The sequence below is a fragment of the Colius striatus genome, chromosome 20, assembly GCF_028858725.1.
Source record: "Colius striatus isolate bColStr4 chromosome 20, bColStr4.1.hap1, whole genome shotgun sequence".
Lineage (NCBI taxonomy): Eukaryota > Metazoa > Chordata > Aves > Coliiformes > Coliidae > Colius > Colius striatus.
Window position 1 is genome coordinate 3,564,450 of NC_084778.1, and position 26,764 is coordinate 3,591,213.

The 26,764-nt window shown below is 61.3% G+C and overlaps 2 protein-coding genes across 11 annotated transcripts in view; one reads left to right on the forward strand and one right to left on the reverse strand.

Moving 5' to 3' along the window:
* The first annotated feature begins 3,206 nt into the window (after positions 1-3,206).
* On the forward strand, positions 3,207-6,406 carry PIPOX (pipecolic acid and sarcosine oxidase). Its single transcript, XM_062012075.1, has 8 exons — positions 3,207-3,486; positions 3,775-3,923; positions 4,251-4,452; positions 4,572-4,754; positions 4,818-4,970; positions 5,038-5,196; positions 5,335-5,410; positions 5,495-6,406. Exons 1-8 carry the CDS (start codon positions 3,361-3,363, stop codon positions 5,623-5,625), a joined length of 1,179 nt encoding a protein of 392 aa, XP_061868059.1. The 5' UTR covers positions 3,207-3,360; the 3' UTR covers positions 5,626-6,406.
* Positions 6,284-26,764, reverse strand: part of MYO18A (myosin XVIIIA) — a 37,953-nt gene continuing 17,472 nt past the window's right edge. For 6 of the 10 annotated variants that reach the window (XM_062012065.1, XM_062012064.1, XM_062012072.1 and 3 more), the window contains 33 exons: positions 25,734-25,745; positions 25,034-25,210; positions 24,862-24,952; positions 24,586-24,778; positions 24,032-24,118; positions 23,236-23,377; positions 22,996-23,155; positions 22,717-22,903; positions 22,386-22,623; positions 21,457-21,566; positions 21,276-21,341; positions 20,912-21,040; positions 20,330-20,473; positions 19,342-19,431; positions 19,121-19,240; positions 18,929-19,043; positions 18,721-18,848; positions 18,420-18,574; positions 17,193-17,316; positions 16,916-17,116; positions 16,507-16,617; positions 16,077-16,181; positions 15,835-15,981; positions 15,619-15,732; positions 15,365-15,481; positions 15,177-15,260; positions 14,815-14,952; positions 13,992-14,177; positions 13,773-13,912; positions 12,105-12,149; positions 10,526-10,648; positions 8,819-9,994; positions 7,482-7,564 (listed from right to left, as the gene is read on the reverse strand). In XM_062012065.1, coding sequence (XP_061868049.1) covers positions 8,827-9,994; positions 10,526-10,648; positions 12,105-12,149; positions 13,773-13,912; positions 13,992-14,177; positions 14,815-14,952; positions 15,177-15,260; positions 15,365-15,481; positions 15,619-15,732; positions 15,835-15,981; positions 16,077-16,181; positions 16,507-16,617; positions 16,916-17,116; positions 17,193-17,316; positions 18,420-18,574; positions 18,721-18,848; positions 18,929-19,043; positions 19,121-19,240; positions 19,342-19,431; positions 20,330-20,473; positions 20,912-21,040; positions 21,276-21,341; positions 21,457-21,566; positions 22,386-22,623; positions 22,717-22,903; positions 22,996-23,155; positions 23,236-23,377; positions 24,032-24,118; positions 24,586-24,778; positions 24,862-24,952; positions 25,034-25,210; positions 25,734-25,745 — 5,147 coding nt within the window. In that variant the 3' untranslated portion in view covers positions 7,482-7,564; positions 8,819-8,826. Of the gene's footprint in view, positions 7,565-8,818; positions 9,995-10,525; positions 10,649-12,104; positions 12,150-13,772; positions 13,913-13,991; positions 14,178-14,814; positions 14,953-15,176; positions 15,261-15,364; positions 15,482-15,618; positions 15,733-15,834; positions 15,982-16,076; positions 16,182-16,506; positions 16,618-16,915; positions 17,117-17,192; positions 17,317-18,419; positions 18,575-18,720; positions 18,849-18,928; positions 19,044-19,120; positions 19,241-19,341; positions 19,432-20,329; positions 20,474-20,911; positions 21,041-21,275; positions 21,342-21,456; positions 21,567-22,385; positions 22,624-22,716; positions 22,904-22,995; positions 23,156-23,235; positions 23,378-24,031; positions 24,119-24,585; positions 24,779-24,861; positions 24,953-25,033; positions 25,211-25,733; positions 25,746-26,764 lie in introns of all 10 variants that reach the window. The other 4 variants (XM_062012068.1, XM_062012067.1, XM_062012069.1 and 1 more) reach the window with 3 other exon arrangements.

A 26,764-nucleotide genomic window follows, 5' to 3' on the forward strand; every position in this document is an offset into this window, starting at 1 on the left:
GCGGCGCCTCCCAATCCCGGGACTGCCCCCCCCGCGCCGTAACGCTCCGAGCGCGGCGCCTCCCAATCCCGGGACTGCCCCCCCCGCGCCGTAACGCTCCGAGCGCGGCGCCTCCCAATCCCGGGACTGCCCCCCCGCGCCGTAACGCTCCGAGCGCGGCGCCTCCCAATCCCGGGACTGCCCCCCCGCGCCGTAACGCTCCGAGCGCGGCGCCTCCCAATCCCGGGACTGCCCCCCCGCGCCGTAACGCTCCGAGCGCGGCGCCTCCCAATCCTTCAGGCTGGGAGGGGGGCGAGGGGGCACCTCCCTGCTGCCCCCGCACCGTAACTCTCCGAGTGCGGCGCCTACAAATGCTGGGAGATGAAGGTTGGGGGATGAGGATTTCCTACATGACCACCACCACCATCTCCTCTCCCCCCGTACACCGGCAGGCCCCCCGGGCTGGAGAGCCACAGGAAAGATTCTCGGTGCCCACCCCTTCATATCCTGTTCCTTGCCCCTCCCTCATTCTGCAATCTCCAGGACCTTCCAGTTCCCAGCTGCTCTCCCCCATCCCTAAATAGCCCCATCTGGGGCTGCTTATCACACACTCCCCCTCCCCAAGCAGGGAAATGTGGGCCCAGGGCAGCCTTCACTGAGGGGCATGGCAGGGGGGAGGGCTTATTCCTTATCGTAAGGGGCTCCCAGACTCTCGGCTCCGGGTCCCTCTGCCCCGGGAGGGACGAGTGAGGAGGGGCAGCAGCCGTGCAGCAGGCAGATGGTGTTGGCAGTAGCTCAGTGCTGGCTGCTGGACCGGCTCTCGCGTGTGTTAGAAATAAAAAACCCCAGTAAAAACACCCCCCACCCCTCAGCTCTTTGTTTAATCCCCCGTCTCCACGAAAGCCCAGATGGCTTCGCCTCTCTGCGCTGATGCTGTGTGTGGATCCCCCGCAGCCCGGCCGGCTCGCAGCCCACGCACCCACCGCTGCCTGGGGGGTATCTGTAATGCCAGGCCTTGCTTTGCCTTCACTCACTGCTGGGCAAACCACACTGCACGGCTGGGCACGGGGAGGATAGAGCAGCCCGTGGCATGGTCTGTGTGCCACCAGCCCCACGGCAGCGCTGCCACGGTCCCTCTCGTCCCCAGGGGCTGCGGCTCTCCCGCAAAGTACTTTCAGCACTAAACCCGAAACTTTGATCTGCTGGCAGCTCCATCAATGTTTAATGCAGCAAAGCCCTGGTAGGGTTTGGAAGATGAGCGTTTTGAGGCCAAATTGAAGTTTCTGATGTTATGATATTCAAATAACCTCAATCCACCCAATTCTCCCCCCTCCCACCTGCACGTACCCAGACTGGTGACTCCTACCCAGACTCCTGCAGCCTGTGCCAGGCTGTTCCCCAAACACCCTGGTGCCAGCCCCAAGCTTTCCCACCCAGCTCACCCACAGAATATTTCATTTCTACTCTCTTTTTCACTCTCCTGCCCCTGCCAGCTGCTTTGGGAAATGGATTTCTTCCTGTCACGACTGTTGCCTCTGGTTAATTTAAACCAGGTCAAAAGAATGATGCCAGAGATGAGACCAGGACACAGGGCTGGAGGAAAACCCCAAAAAATCACCCCAAAACAAGATGAGCCCAAACAGATGCTTTTTGGGGATCCGAGGGTACAGACTTCCCCCATCAGCCTTGGTTGGGGTTGTCTGTGGAATAAAAGCAGTGGCTTGAAGGGTCCCACTGAGCCCTGGGGACAGTCACTGGAGCTGGAGCTCACCCCACCAACAGCCTCCTCGTGTTCAGCGTGGCAGGAGTGAGGCCTTTCCAGCCCGATCCATTAACAAGCCGTTAACGTGTTCGTTTCTGCCGTTTAATGTTTCACAGATAATTAATTATTCTTCATCTTCCCAGCAAAAAAAAAAAAGAACAAGAAAAAGAAGAGCAGGTAGAGGGGTTGTTCAAAGCAGGAGAAGCCAGCTGAAACCCGGGGAAATGGGTGGCTTATTTGTAACATCAAAGGCGAGGGAGGATGAGCTGATTTAATGGGGCAGCGCAGAGCCCTGAGCGTCGCGGGGCTGCTGAGGCCCATGAGCACTCCTTGCATTAGTGGGTTTAGGCTGCGGTGTGGATGAGGGACCTGGAGCGGGGAGCTCAGCCTTTGTCTGCACTCCCTGTGCCCCTTCTCTCACCTCCCCATCCCTGTTAATTGCTGGTTCTGCTGGAGTGTCCCTGTGACCTGGACAGGCACAGGTAGGGGGGCTGGAAATCCCACCCCTGTGTGGGCTTCCCACGTTCCTGAATGCTTCATCCATCACTGGAGGCAAGCAGCAAAATAAATAATGATATTTAACATTTCATAATAACAACAATTAACCAGTAAATAATTCCTTTTACACCACAAAAGCCAGAGTAAATTAATTCCCCTAATTAGCTGTCAGGCAGTGGCAGTAGCGGGCAAAGCTGGCAGCCCCTGCCTGCATTATCCCTCCACCCTGAGGCATTGCTGAGTGTCCCCAGACACCAAATTCACCCCAAAATTTTGCAGGCTTGCAGAATCCACCATTGGTGTCGGGACATGGGGCTCCACGCCACAGCCTGGCTGCTTGGGCAAGCCCTAAATCACACCTATATCCCGTTAAAACAACATCACAACCACAAAAGATGGCAACAAAATCATTTATGGCCACAATAAATCGTGCTGGAAGGATAAAAAAACTGTTTCTCTTGAAGCAGGATTGGGGTTTCCCATTGGCACACTGATGGGAGTCTCTCACTGAGCCCCGTGTCCCACTGCAGCCAGAACCAGCAGGGATGGAGGTGGAGGGAAGAGGGGGGTTAATGGAAACAGTTTTCCATCACATTTATCCCCCCAACTCACTCTGATGTTACTGGTGGTGCTGGGAGGCCGGGGGGCCCTCACTGTGGTGAGTAATGAAGGTGATGAGGGGTCCTGCTGCTCTGTGGTTCCCTGGGGAATGAGGTGGGGGGGCTGGTCCGTGTGGTCCCTGCGCCAGGCTGGGGCCAGGGTGAGCAAAGGGTGCTGTGTGCCATGTGCCCCGAGCTATGTGCCCTGAACTGTGTGCCTGGGCCATGGGCCAGGAAGGATAAGAACACCCATTGGCAGCGGTGAGAGGGTGGTTTGCAAAGGAGGAGCCTGAACCTCCTCCCGCAGCCATTGAGACCCTGCCAGGTCTGGGCACCTGTGTTGGTGGGGGAAGGGGACGCTCCCGCCCTTCCAGGGGAGAAGGAAGTGTCCCCCATGTGCTGCCTGCACTGTCCCCACGGGTGCTGGAACGTGGGCTGGCTCTGCCATCGCTCAGCTCCGCTGGACTCTGCCCCGTCCCTCCCCTTGGCTCAGTTCCTGGCTGGACGGGGACAAGGACGGACATGGCTGCTGTAAGCCAGCTCCACCAGGCCACCTACGATGCCATCGTCATCGGGGCTGGCATCCAGGGCTCCTTCGCTGCCTACCACCTGGCCCAGCGCCACAGGGACACCCTCCTGCTGGAGCAGGTACCCAGCCCCACCGCGTCCCCATCCCACCACGTCCCCAGCCCCAGCACGCTGGGGTGGGCGCCTGCAGACCTCTGTGCCCTGAGCCATGGCACAGACGTGGCTGCTGCTGCAACTCCTGGTCGCCAGCGCCGGGACCCTCGTGTCCTGCCACATCCCACCGCCGTGGCTGGCAGCGTGGGCTGTGTCTCTGTACCTGCTGTGGCACGGCGCTGGTGCACGTAGGGCTGGTGGGGCTGGGGGTGCCAGTGCTGGGGGTCACCTCCACATCCCCCTCCTGCCCCACAGTTCATGCTGCCCCACTCTCGGGGCAGCTCCCACGGGCAGAGCCGCATCATCCGCAGTGCCTACGCCAACACGGTCTACACCCGCATGATGCCACAAAGCTTCCGACTCTGGCAGCAGCTGGAGGCCGAGACAGGCAGCAGCCTCTACAGGTGATGGGAATGGGGATGCAGCCCCCACAGGGCACCATCCCCTCCCCACGGGGCTGGGGGCTGAGGCCACTGAGCAGGATGAAACCCCCCGACCAGATAGCCGCCAGCTCTGGGTAATTTATAGGGCTCCATAAAGGAAGAGTCATTAAGCAAACGATCTTAATGATCCCCCAGGGATCACCAGCCGGGGCTGGTGGTGTTGGCTGTAGTTGGGACATCACCTGTGCCATTGTGCTTCAGTTTCCCCTGAGGGGTAAAGCAAAGGTGGAGGGCGGGTCTGGACAGGGAGGGGGCAAAGGGAGAGCTGATATGGCTGGTGGGGCACAGGCGGACGGGGCTCGTGATGCTGGGGCCGGCGGGTGACCCGGAACTGGAAGAATGCCAACGCAACCTGGGTGCCAGCAAAGTCCTGGATGCCACGGCGCTGGCACAGCACTTCCCAGGCCTGCAGCTCCATGCTGGCGAGATGGCCGTCTGGGATGGAACTGGTGGGGTGCTCTTCGCTGACCGGGCACTGCGGGCAGTGCAGGTGAGTGCTGCTGAGGGGATGGGATGGGATGGGATGGGATGGGATGGGATGGGATGGGATGGGGTGTGGGTCCCCTGGCTCCATCCCCACAGCCACCTCCCATCACCATCCCCACCCAGGACGTCTTTCGCCGTCACGGGGGCACCCTGCGAGATGGGGAGAAGGTGCTGCGCATCGAGCCTGGTGCTGTGCTCACCGTCACCACCACTGCTGGGGTGTACCGAGCCCCACGGCTCATCATTGCAGCCGGAGCCTGGACCGGTGCCCTCGTGGCACCCCTGGGTCTCCGCTTGCCACTGCAGGTAAGGATGGGTGGCACTGTGGGGCAGCATGGCCATGGCTCAGGGCTAATGCCATGACCTCAGCCCCTGCGCATCGACGTCTGCTACTGGAGGGAGAAGGAGCTGGGGAGCCCTGGCACGGGCAGAACTGGTCCCTGCTTCATAACCATGAGGTTGAACCAAGGCCCCCATGACATCTATGGGCTGCCCGCCCTCGAGTACCCAGGGATGGTCAAGGTGAGCAGGGCACAGTGGTGGGTGGGGGGATCCCTTGGTCAGTCCCCTCTGACCAGCTGCCTCCCAGGTGTGCTACCACCATGGCAGCCCCATCGACCCTGAGGAGCGGGATCAGGTCTCACTGGACACCCCCCGCCCCAACATCACCATCCTGAGCAACTTCATCAAGAGATACCTGCCTGGGCTGGAGCCGCAGCCAGCCGTGGTGGAGACCTGCCTCTACACGGTGAGATCCCCTGCAGGAGCAGGACTCAGTTGTTTGGGGTCCCAACCTCTGCTCCACCCCAAGATGGATGTTGTCATCCCTTCCTCCCCACCCCAAGAAGGTCTGTGGCCCCACATCCTCACACCATATCTCCCCTAGAACACCCCAGACAAAGACTTCATCCTGGACCGGCACCCCAAGTTCAGCAACATCGTGATTGGGGCCGGCTTCTCAGGTAGGAGAGGGCACCCAGCACCCAGAGCTGGCCGTAGCTGTGAGGGTGCCTGTGCCCTCCCCAGCCACTCCTTCCTCCCCACAGGCCATGGGTTCAAGATGGCACCGGTGGTGGGGAAGCTGCTGTGTGAGCTGAGCCTGGGTGAGGAGCCGTCCCACAGCATCGCCCCCTTTGCCATCACCCGCTTCCCCGGTGTGCTGCGGGCTGGGCTGTAAGTGCAGGGCCCTGGCTGTGCCCCCCTGGCAGGGCACTGAGCTGGGCCCCTGCAGCATGGTGTGTTTACCCCACACCACGCTGGCACCCGCTGCATCCCCTGTGCCATCATCCCCATCTCTCTGCATCCCGGTGTCTCTAACCCAGCACATAGCATCTTGGCACTCCTCTGTCCCAGCAACCTTCCCTCTGTGTACCCCAGCATCCCCATAGCCCTGCACCCCTACATCTCTGCATCCCCACCCCCCAGCACTCCTGCATCCCTGCACCCTCCCTTCCCATCCCTGCATCCCAGCATCCTGGAGCCCTAAATCCCTGCATCCCAGTACCTCTGTGTCCCCACACCCCTGCACCCTCACACTCCAGCACTCCTGCATCACTGCACCCCCACTATCCCTGCATCTCAGCATCCTGGAACCCTAACTCCCTGCATCCCAGCATCCCCATACCCCTGACAGCCCAGCGCTCCCATACCCTGGCACTCCTGCGCCCCCCTATCCCTGCATCCCAGCATCCGGGTACCCCTCCTCCCCACACCCCCATGCTGCACCCTGCCAAGCCACCTCTGCCGAGCACCCGCTCCCCGGAAACAAATGAAGGAGCTTTGTCAGCCTCATGAAGATGGAGCTGGTACAGCGCAGAGAAGCACTCGCTGAGGAGTCAAGTTAAATGTTTTAATGTTAAATGTGCCATTTTATTATCATTAGATCGCTCCCACTTAATGAAAGCGCATTAGCGCAGTGTGGCTTCATGGCAGCCAGCGCACAGCTCGGCCCATTTGTTTCCAAGAGATAGTGAGGAAAAGGATGGAGTGATGTGGTTTGCCGGAGTCCCAGGGGGTCCCAGGGGTGTGTGTGGGGGTGCCTGGGGCTGGGGCAGCACGCAGCCTGGCTGGTGGGCGCTGGAGCTGAGGCTGAGCCGGTGTGTGCAGGCGGCTGGCAGCGCACAGCATCGGCTCCTCCGCGGTAAATAATTAACGCCGGCAGGCAGAGGGCTGCCATCCCCCTACTCATCTGCATATTTATGAAGATTGATAAATGATTCAGTGCTGGCACCCAACGAAGGCCGCCTCCCTCCTCCCCTCAGCACCCATGGGTGCAGCAGGCTTAGGGAAGGGGCTGGATTTGGCATCTCCAGGCAGTCCTGTGTCCTTGCTGGGGCTGGATCCATCTCACCAGACGCTGCCACCCTCATGAAATGGGGTGACACGCCCTCCCCCCCGCAGAGCAGGCAGCAGCCTGTGTCACCAGCCAGAAATGACATTTATTTTCATACTGAAAGTAAAGGAGGGGGTAATGCACAGCTGGGCTAGTGCAAACAGCCAGGTGGGGGCCAGGGGCCGAGGAGGGGTGATGACAACCCTGGGGTGGGAGGCATGTGGGACCCCATCCCCATGTCCCCTTCCCAGCTGCAGGGCAGCTGCTCTCCAGGGCCCGGCCAGCGAGAGACGTCTTTGGCTCAACTAAATGGGGCTTAGGAGGACAGTGAAGTGCCCGGGGAGGGGGGTGGGGGGAGTTTAAGTTACAAAATAAGGAGCCATCAGGCACTGAGGAGTAAACCCGGGGTGCTGGAGCCGCTGCCTCCGCCGAGGACAGATGGGAGGGAGATGTGGGGGCTGCAGCCAGCGAGCCGGCCGGGCTGCTCCCCCCATGGCCAGGGCTGGGGGGGCACCTGGCTGCCTGTGCCCCCCCTGCCCCTGTGCAGAAGAAATACCGGCTGCCCGGGGCGGCCCCGTGGCGCTGAGTGTTTCTGGGGCGATGGGAAGTGAGGGATGTGTGTGTGTGTGTGTGTGTTGGGAGGGGTTAGGCGGGGGTCTCGGCGGTCCGGCTCTCGGCCTCGCTGGCGCTGGGGGAGCTGCGGGACGAGCGGCGTGTGCTTTCCCCGGCGTCCTGCTCCTCATCCCATCTGTCGTAGGCGAAGGGGTGCCGGGAGCTGGGGGGGCTGTGTGGGAGAGAGAAGGGTTAGAGGGGGCAGGGGGGGCTGCAGTGCCGCTGCAGGGCTCGGCTGCTGCACACCTCCCATCTAGGTGCAGTGGGAGCTGCAGCAAACTGGCAGCTCCCTGCATGAAGCCTCCATCGCCACCATTTTATCATTTCAGAGATATCTATGGCTGCTTCACCACAGCTGACTCCTCTGAGGCCCGGCCAAGCTGAGCCTGCCCCATGGCTGCCACCTCTCATGGGCACCCAGCGCCACACACTCAGAAAAAGACACGTGGCTGTGGATGCAATGGCCAGGGCTCATGGACATCACCCCATGGGCTGTGGATGCAATGGCCAGGGCTCATGGACATCACCCCATGGGCTGTGGATGCAATGGCCAGGGCTCATGGACATCACCCCATGGGCTGTGGATGCAATGGCCAGGGCTCATGGACATCACACCATGAGGGTCCTGGTTGCACCAGAGCCCGTGGCTGGGTGCTGGGGGTGTTTCTCCCCTCTTGCCACCCCATGATGCCTTCCCTGGCCCCAGGACAGGCATTGGGCAACCCGACCATGATCATGTTTCCCTTCCTCCAGTCCTTCTATTTGAGATGTCAGAAAGGATTGAACCTGCTCTGAAATCACTGCCAGTGAGCCCCAGCACAGCCTCTGCGCTGCCACCACAAAAGCCCTGCAGGGTGAGGCCAATTCCCCATCACAGGCACCCGACAGGGCACAGGGCAGCAGGATGTGGCCACCCTCAGAAACACCTCTGAGCCCCAGCTGCCCACCCCTGCTTTCCCCCACTCACACACGGCAGTGGATGCGTGTTAGTACCCGTCCTGGGGACCCACTGCCCTCTCTGAGGTGGCAAATCCCTCAGGGCGAGGGGGGATCCTGTGCCCCATGACGAGCCCTTACATTTCTTGAAGGAACAAACTCCAGTGGGGAGGGGACCAGCGCTTCTCGGTGTCCCACATGCCCCAGCTGCTAATGTCTGAACTTCCTGTGTCCTGGCAGCAGGGGCAGCTGCCAGTCCCGCTGCAGCCATGCCAGGGATGCTCCCCATGGCTGCAGGTGTGTTGGGGAGACCCTGCAGCACCCCAAGAGCAAGGCTGCCTGTGGGTGCAGCAGGGTGCCCCATCCCAGGGTGCCCCATCCCGGGGTGCCTGGCAGAGGTGGGCTCCATGCCCAGAGCCGGATGAAGGTTAGGGTGAGCGGTTAGTGGCACACGGGGAGGTTCATGCTGCACGGCACACACTGCTCCCACCTCCTGCCTCAGTCGCTCTCGGGACGGTACAGGTACTTCATCATCAAGTTGTCGACCTGCTTCTTCCTTTGCTTCTCTTCTTTCTTGCCCCGGCCGGGACGTCCCGGCTCCTCGCCCCCCACTGCCTTCGGGCCCTTCTTGACGCTGGAGGTGCTCCGGTAGGAGCTGGTGGAGCCGGAGGAGGACTCCGAGGAGGAATCGGAGGAAGAATCCGAGTCGGTCGATGACTGCTGCTTCTTCTTCTTCTTCTTGGACTTCTTCTTGGCTTTCTTGGCACGTTTCTTGGCATTCTTCTTCTTCTGCTTCTCCTCTTCCTCGGAGGAGCCCGAGCTGCTGCGGCGCCGGCCGTTGCGCTGGGAGAAGTCGAGGGCGGACGCCGAGCGCCGGAGGATGCCGGGGGGCCGGTCGGTGGCACCCAGGGGGGCTGCACTGCGCACGCTGCGCACGCTGCGGCCGTCGTCCCCCGAGTCGGCCTCGGGGCTGGAGCAGCCCCCGGCCCGTGGCGAGCGGTAGCTCAGCACCTCCTGGATGGCGGCTTCCAGGTCGGGGTCGAGGTAGGAGCGGTGCCCCACGGGGCGAGCGTCCCCGGGACTCCCGTCCTCAGAGGCGGCACTGCGGGGCCGGGGGGGCACAGAGAAGCTGCGTGCCAAGGGGGGCTGCCCACGGGACCCCTCCTCTGCCTCCTCCAAGCGGCTGCGGGCCAGGGAGAGCCGCGATTCAGGGCGACCCTCGGGCCCCCCGCGCCGACTCCGTAGGCTCCCGGGGCTGGAGAGGGCGAAGCTCAGCACTGAGTACCCTTCGTCCGCCTCATCTCCATCCTCCGGCCCGCGCCAGGAGGCGGACGAGGCCCGGCTCACCGGCGCCGAGGCGACAGAGGCTTTCTCGCCGTCGGCGGCCGAGAGGGACCACCGCTTGCCCAACCCTTGCCGAGCCCGGCTGCTGGCGTCGGCGAAGGCGCGGGCGATGACGGCCGCCCGGTCCTCGGGCTCGCTGCCACGGGCCGCCCTGCGCGCAGCGCGCTCGGGGGAAGGCGGCCGCTCACTGAGAGCGCTGAAGAGCCGCTCGTCCCCGCAGCCGCCTATGGAGTCCTTGAGGCCCGGACGCTTCCTATAGCTGAGGCAGCTCAACACCGACACTGGCCGCTCCTCGGCCTCGGGACCGTCCGGGGGGACTGACCTGCGCGGCCCCGCGCACGCACCGGGGAGGGGAGGCAAGAGAGAGAGGGATGAGCGGGACGGGGGAGAGGCAGCCTCGGCGATTTGCGTCAGTGGGAAACGGCGATGTGGAAAAGTGGCATGTAAATGGGGGAAGTGTTCTATCCTGGCACTTGCCTTCCCCTTTCATTCCCCTCTCTAGTGCTGCGTTCAATTTGTTTCGTTGTCGGCTACCTGGAGCCGCTGCGTTTGATTCCTGACTTCAGAAAAGGTGGAATTATCTCCAATAACAAAATGTTTTACATCTGTACCGCTGAATAAATTAAACCAATTAAGAAAAAACAGCTCAGATCTTTCCCCCCTGCTTGGCAGAGGAGGGGGGAGCCTCCTGGGACTCTCGGAGCCCTGCTAGGAAATTGGGTTTGGATAAAAGCAATCTGCGCTCAGCAGGTGAGTGCTTTCCCCAGGGATGTGTACCCCTCACCCTGGCAATCCCCTGGCACAGCCCACCACGTCCTCTGCCAGCCAGCCCTGCGCCCAGCCCTGCACCCACCTGCTGCTCTTCAGGCTACCATCGTCCGAGAGCGCTTTGGAGGAGCCTTTGTTCTTGGAGAGCCAGGACTTCACCCCGTCCACACGCTCCTCCAGCTCCGAGTCCACATCCGAGTCACCGTCGCTGCCGGAGGAGCAGGCCAGGGTGGGAGAAAGCAAGAGGTGAGCATGGGGCAGTGAGATTTTGGGTGCTGGGGAGGCAAAATTGTGCTGCCAGGCATTGAACTGCCTCCCCTGGCACCCAGTGCCTGTGTACCCCATCCCGTGGTCCTGCTGCATCTCCCGGGACACAACTTGCATGCACACAGCTCAACCTGCATGCTAGGAGCTCCCCAAAGCACAGCCGTGCCCCACACCCTCTGAACCCCCAAACCACCCTCCTGCCCAGCCAAAGGGCTCCAACAGAGCCCTGCTGAACGGCTGCAGGGACGGAAAGATGAGACAGTGGGGCTGGCAACAGGCAAGGACAGGGCTCCAGAAACAAGGGAGAGTTCCAGCTCCAAGGCTGGGAAGGAAATAAGTGGGTTCATTTTATAGGCCACCGTCGAGCGCAAAATTACAGCGAGGAAGAGTGATGTTGATGGCCCTGGGTAAACAGGAGTTTAGCAGGCAGAACAGAAACGACTCCGGCAAGGCGGGCTCAGGAGCGTGGTGGGCAGATTTACAGCCCTGCCGTGCTGGAGAGAGCCTGATTTACACCCCAGCATAGGAAAAAAAACCCCTATCTGGCTTAAACCATCTAATTTGTAACGGCCGTTCGCAAGCATATTGATTGCCTTGAGAAAGAAGGTGCCGTATGCATTGCAAAATCCATTCCTCCACGCTAAAAGCATCCCTGTATAAATCTCCCTTAATACCTAAACTGCTTACTGCTTTCATTAGGGTTATGGCAGTACCGGCGGGATCTATCAGGAAATCGAAGCGGCGCAGCCCCCTCCCTGCCCACCCCTCCTGCTGCCAGGGGAGGGATCTATCATCTCATCTAAAACGGCCCTTTTAGCCGCCCAGCTTTGGGCTTCTTCCCTGCCTGGGGGCTGGTGGCAGATGGCACAGGGGATGGGCTGGGATAGACCCTGCATATGAATCCTCTTCGTTAAGTTTCTAGCAGCGAGCTCCCTCCCCTGCCAAACAGCCAACACTCGGCTTGGAACAGAAACAAACCTCACCAAAACACAGAATGACAACAACCACCCCCCATCAGTGAGCCTTGCAAACAAACTCTGGGGGTAGATAAGCTTTTATAACCGGCAGAATTGAACTCCACATCAAACCTGGGTGAACGTGCCGTTAGTTAAGCAGGCCCCGGGTCGCACGGCAGCGACGGCGCTGGGGGGATGTTAATTGTGTGTGGCAATACGGCTCCATCACTGCTCCATGTCCATACACTCCTTGTCAGCCACGGCAGAGCATCCCACCCCCTCCCCAGCCCCGAGGTTCAGCCTGTCCCCCAGGCCTGGGATGTGGTTATGTGCCGTGGGTGCTGTTAGGGCATGCGGAGGTGGGCCTGTGGCATGCAGGGCCCCGGCCCGTGGGGGTGAGGGGGGGTTAGGGGAAGGGGAAAGGAAAGACAAGCTCCTCACAGTTTACTTTTTCTTTTCTGATACTTTGCCACCATGTCCTGTAAACTGGGAGGGGTTGGGGAGGGTTGGAGTGGGGAGAAACACAACAGAAAGGAAATCAAATGAAAGGAAAAAATTAAGTAACCAAACCTGAAACCAACCAAGAGGGTAGGGAATGATTGGGGGGCAAATTAAACCAACCAAGTTGGTAGGGAATGATTGGGGGGTAAATTAAACCAACCAAGTGGGTAGGGAATGATTGGGGGGTAAATTAAACCAACCAAGTGGGTAGGGAATGATTGGGGGGTAAATTAAACCAACCAAGTGGGTAGGGAATGATTGGGGGGTAAATTAAACCAATCAAGTGGGTAGGGAATGATTGGGGGGCAAATTAAACCAACCAAGTGGGTAGGGAATGATTGGGGGGCAAATTAAACCAACCAAGAGGGTAGGGAATGATTGGGGGGCAAATTAAACCAACCAAGAGGGTAGGGAATGACTGGGGGGCAAATTAAACCAACCAAGTGGGTAGGGAATGATTGGGGGGCAAATTAAACCAAACAAGTGGGTAGGGAACGATTGGGGGGCAAATTAAACCAACCAAGTGGGTAGGGAATGACTGGGGGGCAAATTAAACCAAACAAGTGGGTAGGGAACGATTGGGGGGCAAATTAAACCAAACAAGTGGGTAGGGAATGACTGGGGGGCAAATTAAAGGGTGGGGAAGGGTCAGGGGAGGGAGGTGGGGTTGCTTTGCACCACTGGCATGGGTGCCAGAGCTCAGCATCCCGGGTCAGGTGCTGGAGCGTGTCCAGGGATGGGCATGAGAGCTGGGGAAGGGTCTGGAATATAAGTCTGATGGGGAGCAGCTGAGGAAGCTGGGAGTGTTCAGCCTGGAGAAAAGGAGGCTGAGGGGAGACCCTCCTGACAGGTTGTGGCAAGGTAAGTGTCGGTCTCTTCTCCCAAGCTACAAGTGACAGGACCAGAGAAAACAGCCTCAGGTTGCACCAGGGGAGCTTTAAATTGGATGTTTGAAAAAAATTTCTTCACTGAAAGGGTTGTTAAACACTGTCCCAGGCTGCCCAGGGAGGCAGTAGAGCCCTCAGCCCTGGAGGGGTGCCAAAGCCATGTAGACATGGCACTGAGAGACATGGTTTAGTGGTGGCTGTGGCAGTGCAGGGGTAATGGTTGTACTCAAGGATCTTAAAGGTCTTTTCCAACCTAACCAATTATGTGAGTCTACCCTGGCCTGGAAGGAATCCCAGCGCCCTGGGCTGGATCCCAGCATCCCAGAGCTCCTTTCCTGGCTCCTAGGGCATCCCGGGCTGTTGCCAGGCAGCCAGCACGGCCCTGGCTGCATTTCAGGCACCTCCACAAGCAGGTGACGCTGCACAGGGGCTGTGGGTGGAGGGAGGGACGGGTGCACAGATGCATGGGCTGATGCACGTGTGCATGGACAAATGCACGGGTGCATGGACAGGTGCATGATGCACGGATGGACAGATGCACGTGTACACGATGGATGGATGGATGGATGGATGGATGGATGGATGGATGGATGGCACCCTGCCAAGGCCAGGCAGAGCGGAGGGAGTCCCTGTGGCATCTCAGAAGTGGTGGGGAGAAGCGGTGACCCTGGTGACCCCGGTGACGTGCCTTGCATGGGAGCCAGGCCCCAAGTGCTCTCACCTGTTGATGAGATCCTCGTTGCTGTCACTCTCCATCTCGTCCTCAATGGCTGCCTGCAGGTCCCCGATGCGCTTGAAGGCAAGCTTCAGGTCCGACTGCAGGCTCTGGTTAGCGGCTTCCAGGCTCTCCAGGTCCATCTCCTGCAGGGAGGGAGTGGAGTGAGCTGGGTACCATATGAAAACCCTTCCATCCCCCTGTCTGGCCCTGAGGGTGCCTCACCAGCTCGTGTTTCTTGCGGCTGGCCTCTGCCTCCTTCTTGGCCAGCTCGCCCATCTCCTCCTTGACATCGCGGAGCTGTCTCTGCAGCCGCTTGTTCTGCTCCTTCTCCCGGTTCTCGGCGGCCGCGCGCTGATCCCGCTCCTCCGTCAGCTTCTCCATGTTCTCCTTCAGGCGTGTGGCCAAGCTCTGCAGGGCAGCAGCCACGGGCTCAACCCCAGACCCCCCCCACCGACCCCTCACCCTGCAGCAACACCCACCAGGGACTCCCACGAGGACGGATTCCATCGCCAGGGACTTACGGCGGGAGCACCCCCCGTCCCCAGGGCCAGGGAAAGGGGCAGAACAACCGCAGGGGGTTTGTCGAATTGGAAAAATAGATTTAACTGTGTGTGAAGTAATTACAGCGTGTAACGTGGGGAAAAAAATAGCTCCCATTCTCCCTCAGCCGCTGAGCCAGCCGCTGCATATTTATGGCCCCGGCAGAGAGAGCGGGGAAGGGAAATAACAGCTAGGAAAATATTAAGAGGAGAACTAAGCTGCTCCACTCCCCCGGCAGAGCTGCAGAGGCAGAATATAAAGCAGGCTGCGTTTAGCGGGGCTGGGAGAGTCTATAATTTCCTTAAGTCAATGCAGGGAAATAGCAGCACTTGGCCAGGCTGGGTGGTGGATTACTGTTATCGGCGCTTGCAGGGAGCTTTTCCTGCAGGGATAGGGATGGGCCGAGGGCAGGGGATAGGCTGCAGCATGGGGGGTCCCAGGAAGGGGATTATGGTGCTGCTGCATCCCAGCCCTGGCTGGAGCAGAGGGGGAGCCCAGCACCCACCTCCAGGCGCTTGACTTGTGTCCGCTCGAACTCCAGCCTGGTCTCCAGCTCGCGGATCTTGGCTTCTTGCCGGCTCACCAGCGACTTGTCCACCATGGATTGCTCCAGAAACTCCAGTTGGCTCTGCAGGCCTTGTAGCTGCAGGAGTTGGGGGCACGGCCTCAGTCTAAATCACAACCTCCCTGACCTCCCACCGTGCTGCACTGAAGTGGAGCTGCTGGCCATGCTGCTCCCATCCCAATGGAGAGCTGCCCGGGGTGCAGGGGACCCCACCAGGGTGTGGGGAGCGGGTCTCTGGATACTCCCTGTCCTCCCAGCCTCACTTGAGGTGCATGGCTGTGCCAGAAGTTGGTGCTCCTCACCTTCTCCTGCAGCTCCTGCTTCTCCTTGCTGACCTCCTCCAGCTGTGCCTGGAGGTCGTTCATCTGTGCCAGGTCCCGAGATGCCTGTGGGACACATCGGGGCCATCAGTGGGTCCCCTGTGCCTCGGCTTCGAAAGGGGGTGTTATGGGGGAGGCTGGGGGTGCCACAGCTGCTGCTCCTCCCTCACCTGGGCCACAGCTGCCTTGTGCTTCTTCATCAGCTCATTCATGTCCTCCTGGTCCTCCTCCAGCCGACTCTGCACCTCGTTCTTCTCCCGCTGGAGCCGGCTCAGCTGTTCCTCCAGCTGTGGGGAGCCGCCTGTGTCACCCCCTGTGCCCCAGGAGTGGGGCATCCTCCCCCCACAAACTCCCATATGCTCCTTGCCCTGGTGAGGACCTGCCCCCAGCTGCAGGTGGTGCATTGCACCCCAAAAACACTCACTGCTGCCTTGGCCTTGGCGAGGTCGTCAATCTGCAGGTGGAGGTCTTCGATCTCCACTTCCATGGACTTGCGGGCCTTGACGGCGGCTGCACACGTGAACTCCGACTCCTCCAGCTGCAGAGACGTGGCTCAGTGCCCGGCCAGGGGACAGGGACACCCCACGTCCCTCAAGGAATGTGATTTTGGGGTGGGTGTGGGGAGAGTCGAGATTCACACCTGGTTCTTGAGCTGGGCAATCTCCCTCTTGCTGGGTGCATTGTTCTTCAGGTGGTCCAGCATGATCTGTGCATCAGCCAGCAGCGCCTTCGTCCTCTTCAGGTCCCGGCGCAGGCGCTTCTCCGTCTCAAAGTCACGCTGGTTGGCCTGTGGCAGGGGAACCGTGCCAGGGCACCGTGCCACCTGCCACGACCACCCTGGTGTCCCTGAAGTGAGCCAGAGCTGGCTGCCCTGTACTCTACCTGCTCACTGACGGCAGATAACTTGCTCTCCAGCTCCCGTTTCTCTCTCAGCACCTTCTGCTTGTCCTCGTACTCCTCCTCCAACTGCACTTCCATCTGTTTCAGCTGGGGGACAGCGAGGGCAGCCCAGTCAGGGCAGTGGGAAGGGACCAGGACCCTTTGTCCTGTGCCCACATACTGGGGATGCCAGGTGACCCCCCAGCAAGGTGTTTGTGCAAGCAGAGGCGCAAAGCCTGGTGCACGCCGGCCAGGGCCAGGGCAGCCACAGGACTGGTTGGACCTGCCGAGCCAGCGGAGCCGGGCCGTGGCCGCGTGGGAGCCGGGCGCTGCGTGACTGTGCCCGGCTGGCAGGTCCCAGCATCTGGCCAGGGCACAGGGACACATCCCAGCCCCCTCTCCCTGGGCAGAGGGGCTGCAGCTGAGCCCTTACCTTCTTCTGGCATGACTGACGAATCTCCTCCACCTCCTCATCGCGGCTTTCCACCTCCTTGGCGTGCGTCTGCCGCAGCCGCTCCATCTCCATCTCCAGCCGCAGCTTGGCCTGTAAATGGAGGGGAGGAAGTGGTCAGAGCAAAGGGGACACAAGGACTTCACCACACTGCTCCCTGGGCACCACTCACCCGGAAAACCTCCCAGTCCGAGGCCGGCTGGGCCGCCTGCCCCACCGTGACCTGCCGGGCCATGGCACAGAGGGCCAGGAGCTGTGCCGGCAGCCGCGATGCCTGGCCCAACGCTGATCTGGGGGTGACTGCCTCCTCTTCCCAGCCAAGCCCGGCCCAGGTAATAACAGCCCTGCATGAAACCACCCCGCCCAGAAACCTCGTCCCTCCCCGTTGTACCTGCTCCAGCATCTGGATGGTCCCAGCCTGCTCATCCAGTTCCTCCTCCTGGTCTTTGACCTTCGCCTCCAGGTCTCTCAGCTGCTTCTTCACCTTGGCCAGGGAGGCCTCATCCTTTGACTCCTGGGAGGAGATGTCCTGCAGCTCGGCCTCCAGCGCCTCCGCCTTCTGCGTCAGCCCTGCGATGTCCAAGTCCTTGTCCTGTGGAGACAGGGTCACAGTGAGCTCGCGGCACCCGCTGGTTGGGGGACGGGGGAGAGGACCAGGGGCTGCTCACCTCCAGCAGCTGCTTGAGGCCGAAGACCTCAGCCACCAGCACATCCTTCTCACGGCTCAGCTTCTCCCGCTGCAGCTTCTCCCGCTGTGCCTCCTCGTGTGCCTGCGACAGCTCGCTGTCGAACCTGTGTGTGTGGGGAGAGCAGGAAGGGCACGCGGGGTGCCACGGTGGGCAATGAGGATGGGACCTCAGACCTGCACTGAGCACCCCCATGGCAGTGGGCAGGGTGTCACTGAGTGCTTGTTTGAAGCATGCTGTTGATGAGCCTTTAATTGCCAGCACGGTCACATGGAGCCACTTGGAGAAACTCCTCCCAATGCCTTTGCTCAGCAGCTAATAGAGAGCACAGAGCTCCTGGCACAGACCCTGCAGGGCTGGCATGTGCCAGCGAGGCTTGGGGCTGCTAACAGCAGGGGCTTGACTACACAGGGACAACTGGAGACACTGCATCCTCCACGCAGGAGGGGGTACAGGACGTGGAGGGGCTGCAGGACGTGGAGGGGCCACTGGACATGGAGAGGTCTCCAACAGAGACGGGTTGCTGTGGCATCTCAGCTTCCCCTGATGTAGTCCAGTGCCATGGCCCCATGTGAGATGGCACCGGTCCCACCCCACAGGGACATGCGTCCCTCAGCTCAGCCTGGAGCCAGGCAGCACCACGGCAGCCTCTCCCAATGCCCCTGGGATGGGATCAGTCAGGTTTGCTCTGAAAATGCTGCCTCTGGGGCTTGGCAAACAACCCTGTGCTTGAGTTTGTGACCTGCGTTAAACACCTCGGCAGCTAATCCCCGTTTTGCCTGGCGCTGGGTAATAAACAGCTGCATTAGCACAGGCTTCAATCCGCGGAAATTGAAATTAATTAGATTGGGTTCTCTCGCTGTATTTGTGTGTGATCATTACCATAATGAGATGAAAGCGTCCCTGCTGCTTAATAACGTTAGCAAACTTTGGGGCTGGGAGACGGGATGGGATGAGAGCAAGTGCCAAAGAGTCATGGGGCACAGACTCACAGGGGGGTATCATTCAACTCTGGGCCCCCCCTAAAAGGCATCGAGGTTCCCTCCACAATAAACACGTCCAACCCGGGCATGTCATCCCGCTGGAGACACCTCAGCCAAGTGGGAGCTGGTGAAGTGCCCAAATCCCTGCTAAAATGGTAATGCCACTCTGCAAGAGGCTGGCTGCGTGGCGAGGGTGCCATCCCCGCTGCCAGTGCATGGTCCCCACCTCCGCTGCTTCTTCTCCAGGTCGTGGTTGCGTCCTTGCTGGCCCTCGAGGTGCAGCTTGGTGTCCTGCAGCTCCGCAGCCAGGCGCTGGCACTTCTTCTTCAGCTGCTGCAGCGTGCGCTGGCTCTCCTCGCTGTCTGCCTGCAGGTCTGTCAGCTGTGGGCAGGAGCAGGGAGGGTGGTGAGGGCTGTGGGAAGCATCCTCGCTGCCCTGGCCACGGGCTCTCTCAGCTCTGAGTAGGCAGCAGCTGCCCACCCATTGCCCAGGGGATTGGGGGGTCCATGGGGTTGAGCCCCACTTACCCTCCGTTCCAGCTGCCTCTTGCTCTGCTGCTCCACCTCCAGCTTGTCCTCCAGCTCCTGCTGCAGCCGTTTCTTGGTGAAGTCGATCTCCCGCACAGCCCGCTCGTATTTCAGCCGCCATTCGCCACCTGTACAGGGAAATGGGGTCACCAAGAGGCTGCCCAGGGTGGTGTGGGGCCACCATGGAGATGAGGGCACAGGATGGTACCTGAATCGTCATCATCATCAAGCTCCCCGTTGAGCTCGGCCGCCCGGATGAGACGAGCTTCCATCACCTCCATCTCCATCGACTCCATCTGCTTCTTCAGAGCATCGTACTTGGCCTGAGAGGGGACAGGGCCGTGGTGAGCGCTGGGGAGGGGCTGGGGGGTGCTGTGAGGTCAGGCAGAGCCGCATTTACCTGCAGGTCCTTCATCTCCTTCTCAGCCCGCAGCCTCTCGGCTGTCTCGGCGTCCAGCAGCTGGGAGGCCGACTCGCCAGTGTTCCGCTCGTCCGTCAGCTCCGATGTCAGCTCTGTGATCTGGACACAGGAGGAGGGAATGGGATGATCACGGGCTGGGGCAGGCACCAGGGCAGGCTGGCACAGCACTGCACACCCTCTCAGTGCCGGCAAGGACCTACCCTGCTCTCCAGGCGGTCGCTGTTGAGCCGGAGCTCGTTACGCTCCTTCTCCACCTTCTCGAGTTTGCTCTTCAGCTGCTGAATCTCTTCCTGCAACAGAGCAGGCGGTGAGGGAGGGGGCTGACACAGGAGAAGAGGTTGGCAGGCAGGAGCCTGGCAGCTCTTTGCACCCCTCAATCCCTTGCTCAGTCCCAGGTGAGCAGTGTGGGGGCTCCCTAGGGTGGGGGCTGCTCTCCCCTGCCAAGGGCTGGGCAGGGACTTTCCCCAACCCACTCCACTGCCGTGCTGACTCCAACCCCATAAATGGTGTCAAAACACCAGGCAGCTCCAGCAAAGCAGGACAGGGGTCCCCACATCCCCTCGGGGAGAGGGGTAGGAGCAAACTCATCCATCAGCCAAAGGGTTTGAGTGTACCCAGCCCAGGTGGGGAGGGAGAGGGCTCCCCGGGATGCCCAGAGCCCACCAGCTGGCACAGGGGAGGTAAATCCAGCTGCCAGCTTCAAGCGCATCTTTCTCCCCCCTCCTCTGGTCTCAGCACGGGCTGGGGAGGGCAGGAGGAAGCCCAGGTGCCCTCCACCCCAGGTGCCCGTCCCCAGTGGGTGGGGGTGAAAGCTGAGCCAGGCAGCAGCTCCGTGCCGAGCGGGCTCAGCGGGGACACGAGTGTCTGGTTGCCAGCGCAGCGCGCAGCCCCAGCATATGCCTCGCGGCACACGGTTTCATTTCCATTCTCCACGCCTTGTAATTGGGCTCAAGCAACAGCCGGCTCTCGGGATGCTAATGACATGCTGATTCGCAAATTAGGGAACAATTCGAGCCGAGTCTGGCGCTGATGGGGCAGCCACGTCCTGCATCCCACCACATCCTGGGGTCCTGCATCCCACCCCACTGCAGGATCCTGCATCCCGCCCCTGTTTAGGGCTCTGCCCAGGACCAATGCTGCCCTGAGCCCACCCTGCCCCACGCAGTGTCCCCAGCACAGGATACCCACGTCTTTGCCTCGGATCTGCTCCTCGGTGAGCTGCACCTCGATGAGGGGCCGCACGGTGGTGAAGAGCTTCCACCAAGGCCAGTCCTTCACCCCCTTGTTCTTCTTGATGTTCTTCTGCACACACCGGATGGCCAAATCCTGGATCTGCGCGGGGCACGGTATCAGCACGGGGCGTGGGCTCAGCACCCAGGGGCAGAGCGGGGTGGGAGAGCGCTCAGCACACAGCAATCCCCCAGCACGCTGCCCTTCGTTAGCATTTGGGCTAATTGCACCCGGCTTGTCTGCTGCTTGAGTCTCTCCAGTCCCTCCAAAGGCTACTCCTGCCGAAGGTGAGGCGCTGCCTGTTTTACGGCCTCTTCAGTAATAAAGGCAGGAGCTGATAACGCCGCTTCATCCCGCTGCCGATGCTCAGCACCCTCCCTGACGGTTCCCCCTGGCCCCCCGGTTCCCCCTGGCCCCCCACAGCTGGGCGGGCGTGGGAGGAGGAGGTGCTGGCCCAGGCAGCGGCAGAAAGGCTGCGCTGCCCATTTTAGGCGAAATTGTGCTGCAGGGAGTGGGGAGGGGAGAGCTGCTGGGACGAACCTTCCTCTTCTTGAACTGCTGCCGTGCCAGGAAGCCCCTGCACGCTGCCTGGAAGAGGGTGATGTTCCTGCTGGTCTGTGTGTCCCGCTGCTCCTCCAGCCTCGCCAGCGACCCGGCCCGGAAAAACACCTGCAGGGGGAGAAAGGGGAGAGATGCTGGAGGGGGCTGACATCCCTCCAGCCACACTGTGCCACCCTCCTGGCTCGTGGGGATGTGGCTCTCCTCTCTGCAGCCACTGGCCCTGTCCTGTTGTGGGGGTTTTATTCCAGACATGAGGAATGCCGTAGGTGGGAGCAAACAGTGCCGCCCTTGTGCTGCCCGCTGTGCCATGCCTGCCCACCCCAGCCAGTGTTGGGCATCGTACCCGGCTCAAGCCCATGTGGTAGCTGCTCTTCTCAAGGTCCAGAGACTCCAGGAGCTCCTCCACTGCCTGCAGGGAGGAAGAGGGATCAGGGCTGGGCTGGCAGCACCCTGGGAAGTGCAGAGGACAGCCAAGGTGCAGAGCACCCCAGGCCACAGCGCTGGCCCTGGCACGGGGCACGTACCCGCTTCTCATCCACCACAATGTAGTTGCGCCCGTGCTTCTTGGTCAGGTGTGGGGCCAGGACGTCAAAACGCCGCCTGAACTCCGCAAACACCATGTGGTCAGGGTACCCTGGGGGGAGCACGGGAGAGTGGGGCTGTGGGGGCAGCCAGGATGCACGGGGGATGGTTGGAGACAGCTCCATGTGCCCTGACTTGCTGAGGCCCATCTTTTGGGAGAGCTGATGGGGTTACAAGCTCCCCACGGGGAGAGACAAGGCCAAAGCGCCTGGACTCTGCCCAGGAGGTTTTCCTTGGCTGTGTTCTCCAGTAATTTTGGCCGGGATCTGGGGAGCAAGGAGCCAGATCCCATCCCAGGGAGAGCACAGGGACATGTGTGTTGCCTGTGCAAGCAAACAGGCCCCGCTTCAGCTCTGCTGAGCCTCAGCCAAGTCCTGCATCGGGCTCACAGCGCTGAGCCTCCACGTCTTAATGAACAACGAGGTATTGACGGGGCTGCTGACCCCGGCACGGGCGGTTGGGCACAGCCATCGACCCGGGAGGTGTGCGGGCAGCATCGATTTCCGATGGCGGCAGGAAGGGTCCCGCCTCCAGGCAATCAACCCTCGGCTGGGCCGCTGGCCACGTGCATCGACCAACGCTCTGCTGAGCACGACCCGGACTCCCTCGTCCTGGCAGGACAGGGGCTGGCTGCCAGCAGGGAGCTGCCAGGAGCCAGTGGCACTGGTGAAGACACCCAATTAAGGCCATGCCTGTCCCTGGCACAGACAGCAACCCCGCAGGGGAAGGGGGACAGAGCAAGGGTACGTGCTGAAAGGGTTCCCCAGGGGAAGTTTTGGCTCCTCAGGTAGGGTATGCAGCTGGGACCTCTGTGGCATCCATCCATCCCCACAGCCAGAGCCCTGTCCCCGGTGCCGGCGGCGCGGCTCACCTTGGCGGTACATGCGGAGGGCGTCGAGCAGGCGGGAGCCGCGGAGCTGGGCGCGCAGCAGGGGCACGTCCAGCTGCATGAGCCCGGCCTCGCAGTGCTCCGCCGGCAGCTCCAGCTCGCTGCCGCTCACCCGCCGGCACGGCGCAGCCCGCGGGTCCCCGCCGGCCCCCGCTGCCTTGGGCAGGAAGCAGTGCACAAAGTGGAGCTTCGACTTCTTGATGCTGTCAATGAGGGCGTCCTGCGAGCACGGGAGAGACGGGGGAGTTGGTGACACGAAGCTCTGCCTCAGCCGGACCTGGGGACTCCCTCTTTTTGGCACCCCCTCGCTCACCACTTGCAGTTTGATCTGGATGCAGAGAGACTTCTTCTTGACAGCGGCCACGCCGGTGGTGAAGGTCTTGCGCATGCTGGTGGCGCGGCGCAGGGCCAGCTGGGAGCCCCCCTCCAGCCCCGCCACCGAGCCCGACAGCACCAGCGCCGACCCGCCACGGCCGGCAAACAGGCTGCTGATCACCTTCCTGCGGGCCACAGAGCGGGTGTCACCACCTCAGATCACCTCTCCTCCCCACGCTGGGTTCCCCCCCTGGCCCAAGCCCAGGACCCCACTCACTTCTGCGACTCCTGCAGCAGGACGGAGGCGTTTTGGGTGGCCGGGTTGTGCTTGACGTGGTTGAGCCAGCCCGTGGCATCGTATTCCACCCAGTTGGTCCCCGAGCTGTGGCCCAGGAGGAAGTGTCGGGGCTTGTCACTGGGGAGCAGCGGGTTGTGTCCTGTGGGGAGACACAGCCTGATGGGTACAGGGCTGGTGCTTCACCAACACAAGGTCCCACGGTGCCAGGCCCTCACTGACCTTTCTTGCCTCCTTCCTGGGGGCCGTAGTAGGAGAAGAGCCGCTCCAGCAAAGTGTCCTCGCTGCCACCTGGCTGCAGTGCCTCCTCCTCCAGCAGCCACAGCAGCCCCCGAGCCTCGTCCGTACGGGCCAGAGATCGGACCTGTGGGTGAGACAGCGCTTGCACCTGTCCTGGAGTGCCAGGGTCCCCCCGAGCAGGGATGAGACGACACAGGGGATCCTGGAGAGAGTCCTGGAGTCAGTGTGTAACACTCCAGGCTGTGAGATGCTCATTGGGGTGGAACATGCTGTGCTCAGACACCTGCCAGTTGAAACCCAGCACAGAGCTGGCACTAGCAGCCCCCCTCGGTCTCTGCAGCCTTCTCCAGCAGGGACGGGAGCATCCCAGGGACAGGTGCACCTTGGGGCCCATGCACCCTGGGGAACAGAGCACCCCAGGGACTGGAGAACCTTCAGGACCTGAGCACTTTGGAGACTTGAGCACCTTAGGGACCAAATCATCCCAAGCACCCTGGGGACTGGTGAACCGCAGGGACTGGAGCATCCAGGGAGCTTCTCACCCTCCTGCCCACAGCACAGGCAGCTCCTAGGGTGGTGGGGACACCAGGGTGGGGGATGCACCAGCAATGTGTGTTACACACATGTTCACAGCCATGCTCTCACAGCCAAATATTCAGGACAGCCCCTCTCCTTCCCCCAACTAAGCAGTGCCAAAGGGCCAGGAAAGCTGCTCAGACGCTGCCTCACACTACAACCTCCCATGAGGCTGCTGTGATGAAGCACAGTGGGTGCTCACCAGTGCCTGGTGTGAGGGCTGGTCCACAGCAGCTACAGAATCAGAGGAGCCAGGCTCGGCGTCAGCCAGGGCAAGCTCTATGTTCTCCTGGTGAGAGGAAACAGAGGCATGGTTAGTGCCCAGGCAGTAGGGGAGCAGAGTTAGGGATCCAGCACCAGCAGTGCCAGCGGGGTCCAGACAAGAGGAAAGGCTTTTCAGTTGTGATGGCATGGCACACACCAATGCCTGGTGCCAAGGGGGAATCAAGATACATGGAGGGTTCCTCTCGGCTGTCAGTGCTCAAATGGAGCAGCAGCAGTGGGGAAGCCTATTGCCACCCACCACAGCCACCCCATCACCTCCCAGCCTGGCACATTCGCAGGCAAAGCTGCCGCTGGTGGTAGAGGCCCTGGGGAAAGCCCTCTGCACTGAGCACTGTGTCAGAGCTGCTTCAGTTGGACTGGTCCAGAGCAATCGTGGGGTAAGGAATTAGGGCAAGAGGAAGGTAGGAGATCCTGAGGTAGGGCTGGGAGGGGAGGGCAGGAGGTGTTGGCAGCCCTGGATGTCCCGGTTACCTCCTTGTAGCGCTCCAGCTCGCGGGCGAAGGTGCGCTGGTGGAACAGGAGCTGCAGGCGCTCCTGGGCGTAGTTGTGGCAGAGCTCCTCGAAGGTGGCCCCTCGGCTCTGCCCCGCCAGCTCGGGGTTCTGCGCCCCGGGGGTATCCACCACAGTCACCGAGCACACCGAGTGCTGGCTGGACTTCAGCGCCCTGGGGTGGATAAAGGGACACAGCAGGGTGAGTGGGTGCTGCTGTGTGCCCTCCAGCTCTCCCTCCAGCCCCCCTGCACTTACCTGTTGAGGAGGGAGATGAGGAGGGTGAAGAGCTCTGAGTACAGGCCGGCTGCCATGCCCTCCAGGCACTCCAGCGCTGTCAGCTTGGGACCTGACCAAAGTAACCCTGAGTGTCCCCAGCCCGGCATGCCCCAGGGCCACCCGCTGTCCCCACCACTGTCCCTCACCCTACCTGTGCTGCTGTCGCCCAGGGCGGGCTCGTCGGGGCCCTGACGGAACGAGGTGGATCGCTGCAGGGTGCCCTTGGGCTGGTGCTTGAAGATGGAGGAGGAGAGTTCCTCCAGGCTGCAGCCCAGCAGGTAGGCAGCCTTCTGAGCCCACTCATGTCGTGCAAACTGCTTCCTCCCAGCTGCAGGGTGGAAAAGGGGGCTCAGTGCCAGCCAGGGCATCCCCCTAAATGGAGGGGATGTTTCCAGCCAGACCAGGGAAGGTCTCAGGGGTCCCCCAGGGTAGGCTGGGGATGCTGTGCAAAGTGGGAGCTCATGGCCAACACCAGAGGGTTAGAAAGTGTGTTTTGGGGTCTGAGAAGGGGGGTGGGGGTAGAACATCTTTGTGCCTCTGCAGGGCTGAGCCCAGAGTCACGTCACGGGGCAGGGAGTGGGGGTCACCCTTTGCCACTGCTGCCCAGGGACCCTTGGGGCTTGCACCAGCATGGGGCTCTGAGCCAACCCAGCATGGGCACAGGTCCCTGCTGAGCCACGCACAGTGAGTGGCCCCAGGGTGACGCGTCAGGACAGACCACGGTGGCTGGACACACAGACACGGGTGCCAGGGCAGGGCAGGGGGGTGGGAGCGGGTTAATGGTGACACATAGGGATGTGACAGAGGGAAGGGAGGGAAGCCAGAGACACGAGTGGAGAACAAGACTTTACCTTCGTCGGCGTCTGCATTGCAAAAGGGCAGCATGCACCATGCAAACAGAGACAGTGGTTAGAAACACGGGCACGTGGCATGGGGGGAACACCCCCCGCAGAAACACACCGTGTGTGGGCACCCCCATGCACATGCCAAGCTGCCCCCAGGCGTCACTGCAGGGACACGCTGCGACCCGGTGTGAGATCCCTTCCCCTGAGAGCTCCAGCTGCACCGTGGGCACATGTGGGGAGCAGCTCAGCTCTGCCCTGGAGCATGGGGAGTTGCTGCAGGTGTCAAAGGGCCAAGGAAATGCTGGCTGGTGCAGTTCAGCTGGTTCTGAGCATCCCCAGAGCCCAGGAAATGCAGGGGAGGCTTCAGGAGCAGCACAGAGCTGGGATGCTCATCCTGAGCAGGATGCAGGGAGGCTCCCCTCAAGCAAGATCTTGGGATTCTTCCCCCTGGAGACCCCATGAAGAGGCTCAGGAACTACCAGAGCACTTGCTGAAGTAGCTGCAGCGGGGCCCTGCTGCCCTCTAGTGCCTCAGCACCCTGTGGGCCAGCACTGCACCCAGTGAGCCAGCACTGCACCTGTGGGCTGGCATCACACCCACAAACCCCCTCTCTCCCTCTCCCAACTCACACTCATTTCTTACTCCTGGGGCTGCAAATTCCCAGGGTGCAGCTGCCCATTTCAAGTGTGCTGTGCCCAGGCCATCCCAACAGTGTTCAGTACCCCAGGGGGAAGGCGAAAGCCACAGGGAGAGAAGAAGCCTCAAAGCCAAATTCACCAGAGACCAAAACCAATGCCTGCCAAAGCAAACCCTGCAGCCCATGGTGAGCTCTGGGTTCCAGGGCAGCCCTGCCCCATGCCACTGATGATGTCAAGAGGAGCACATGGAACTCCCCTTGGGATGGGCAGCAGGCAAATTTGGGGCTGCCAGGACCCAGCCAGGAGTCGGGGTTGGTCCTGGCACACCAGCAGCGTCCCAAGCCCCTATTTCAGCCCCTACACCAGCACCACCCAGAGCAGAGCCCCCGTGGCTCTGAT

Coding starts and splice junctions, on each gene's coding strand:
- PIPOX (XM_062012075.1), top strand. CDS start 3,361: ATGGCTGCTGTAAGCCAGCTCCACCAGGCCACCTACGATGCCATCGTC. Junction 3,487..3,774: donor ACACCCTCCTGCTGGAGCAG/GTACCCAGCCCC, acceptor CCTGCCCCACAG/TTCATGCTGCCCCACTCTCG. Junction 4,971..5,037: donor AGTACCCAGGGATGGTCAAG/GTGAGCAGGGCA, acceptor GCTGCCTCCCAG/GTGTGCTACCACCATGGCAG.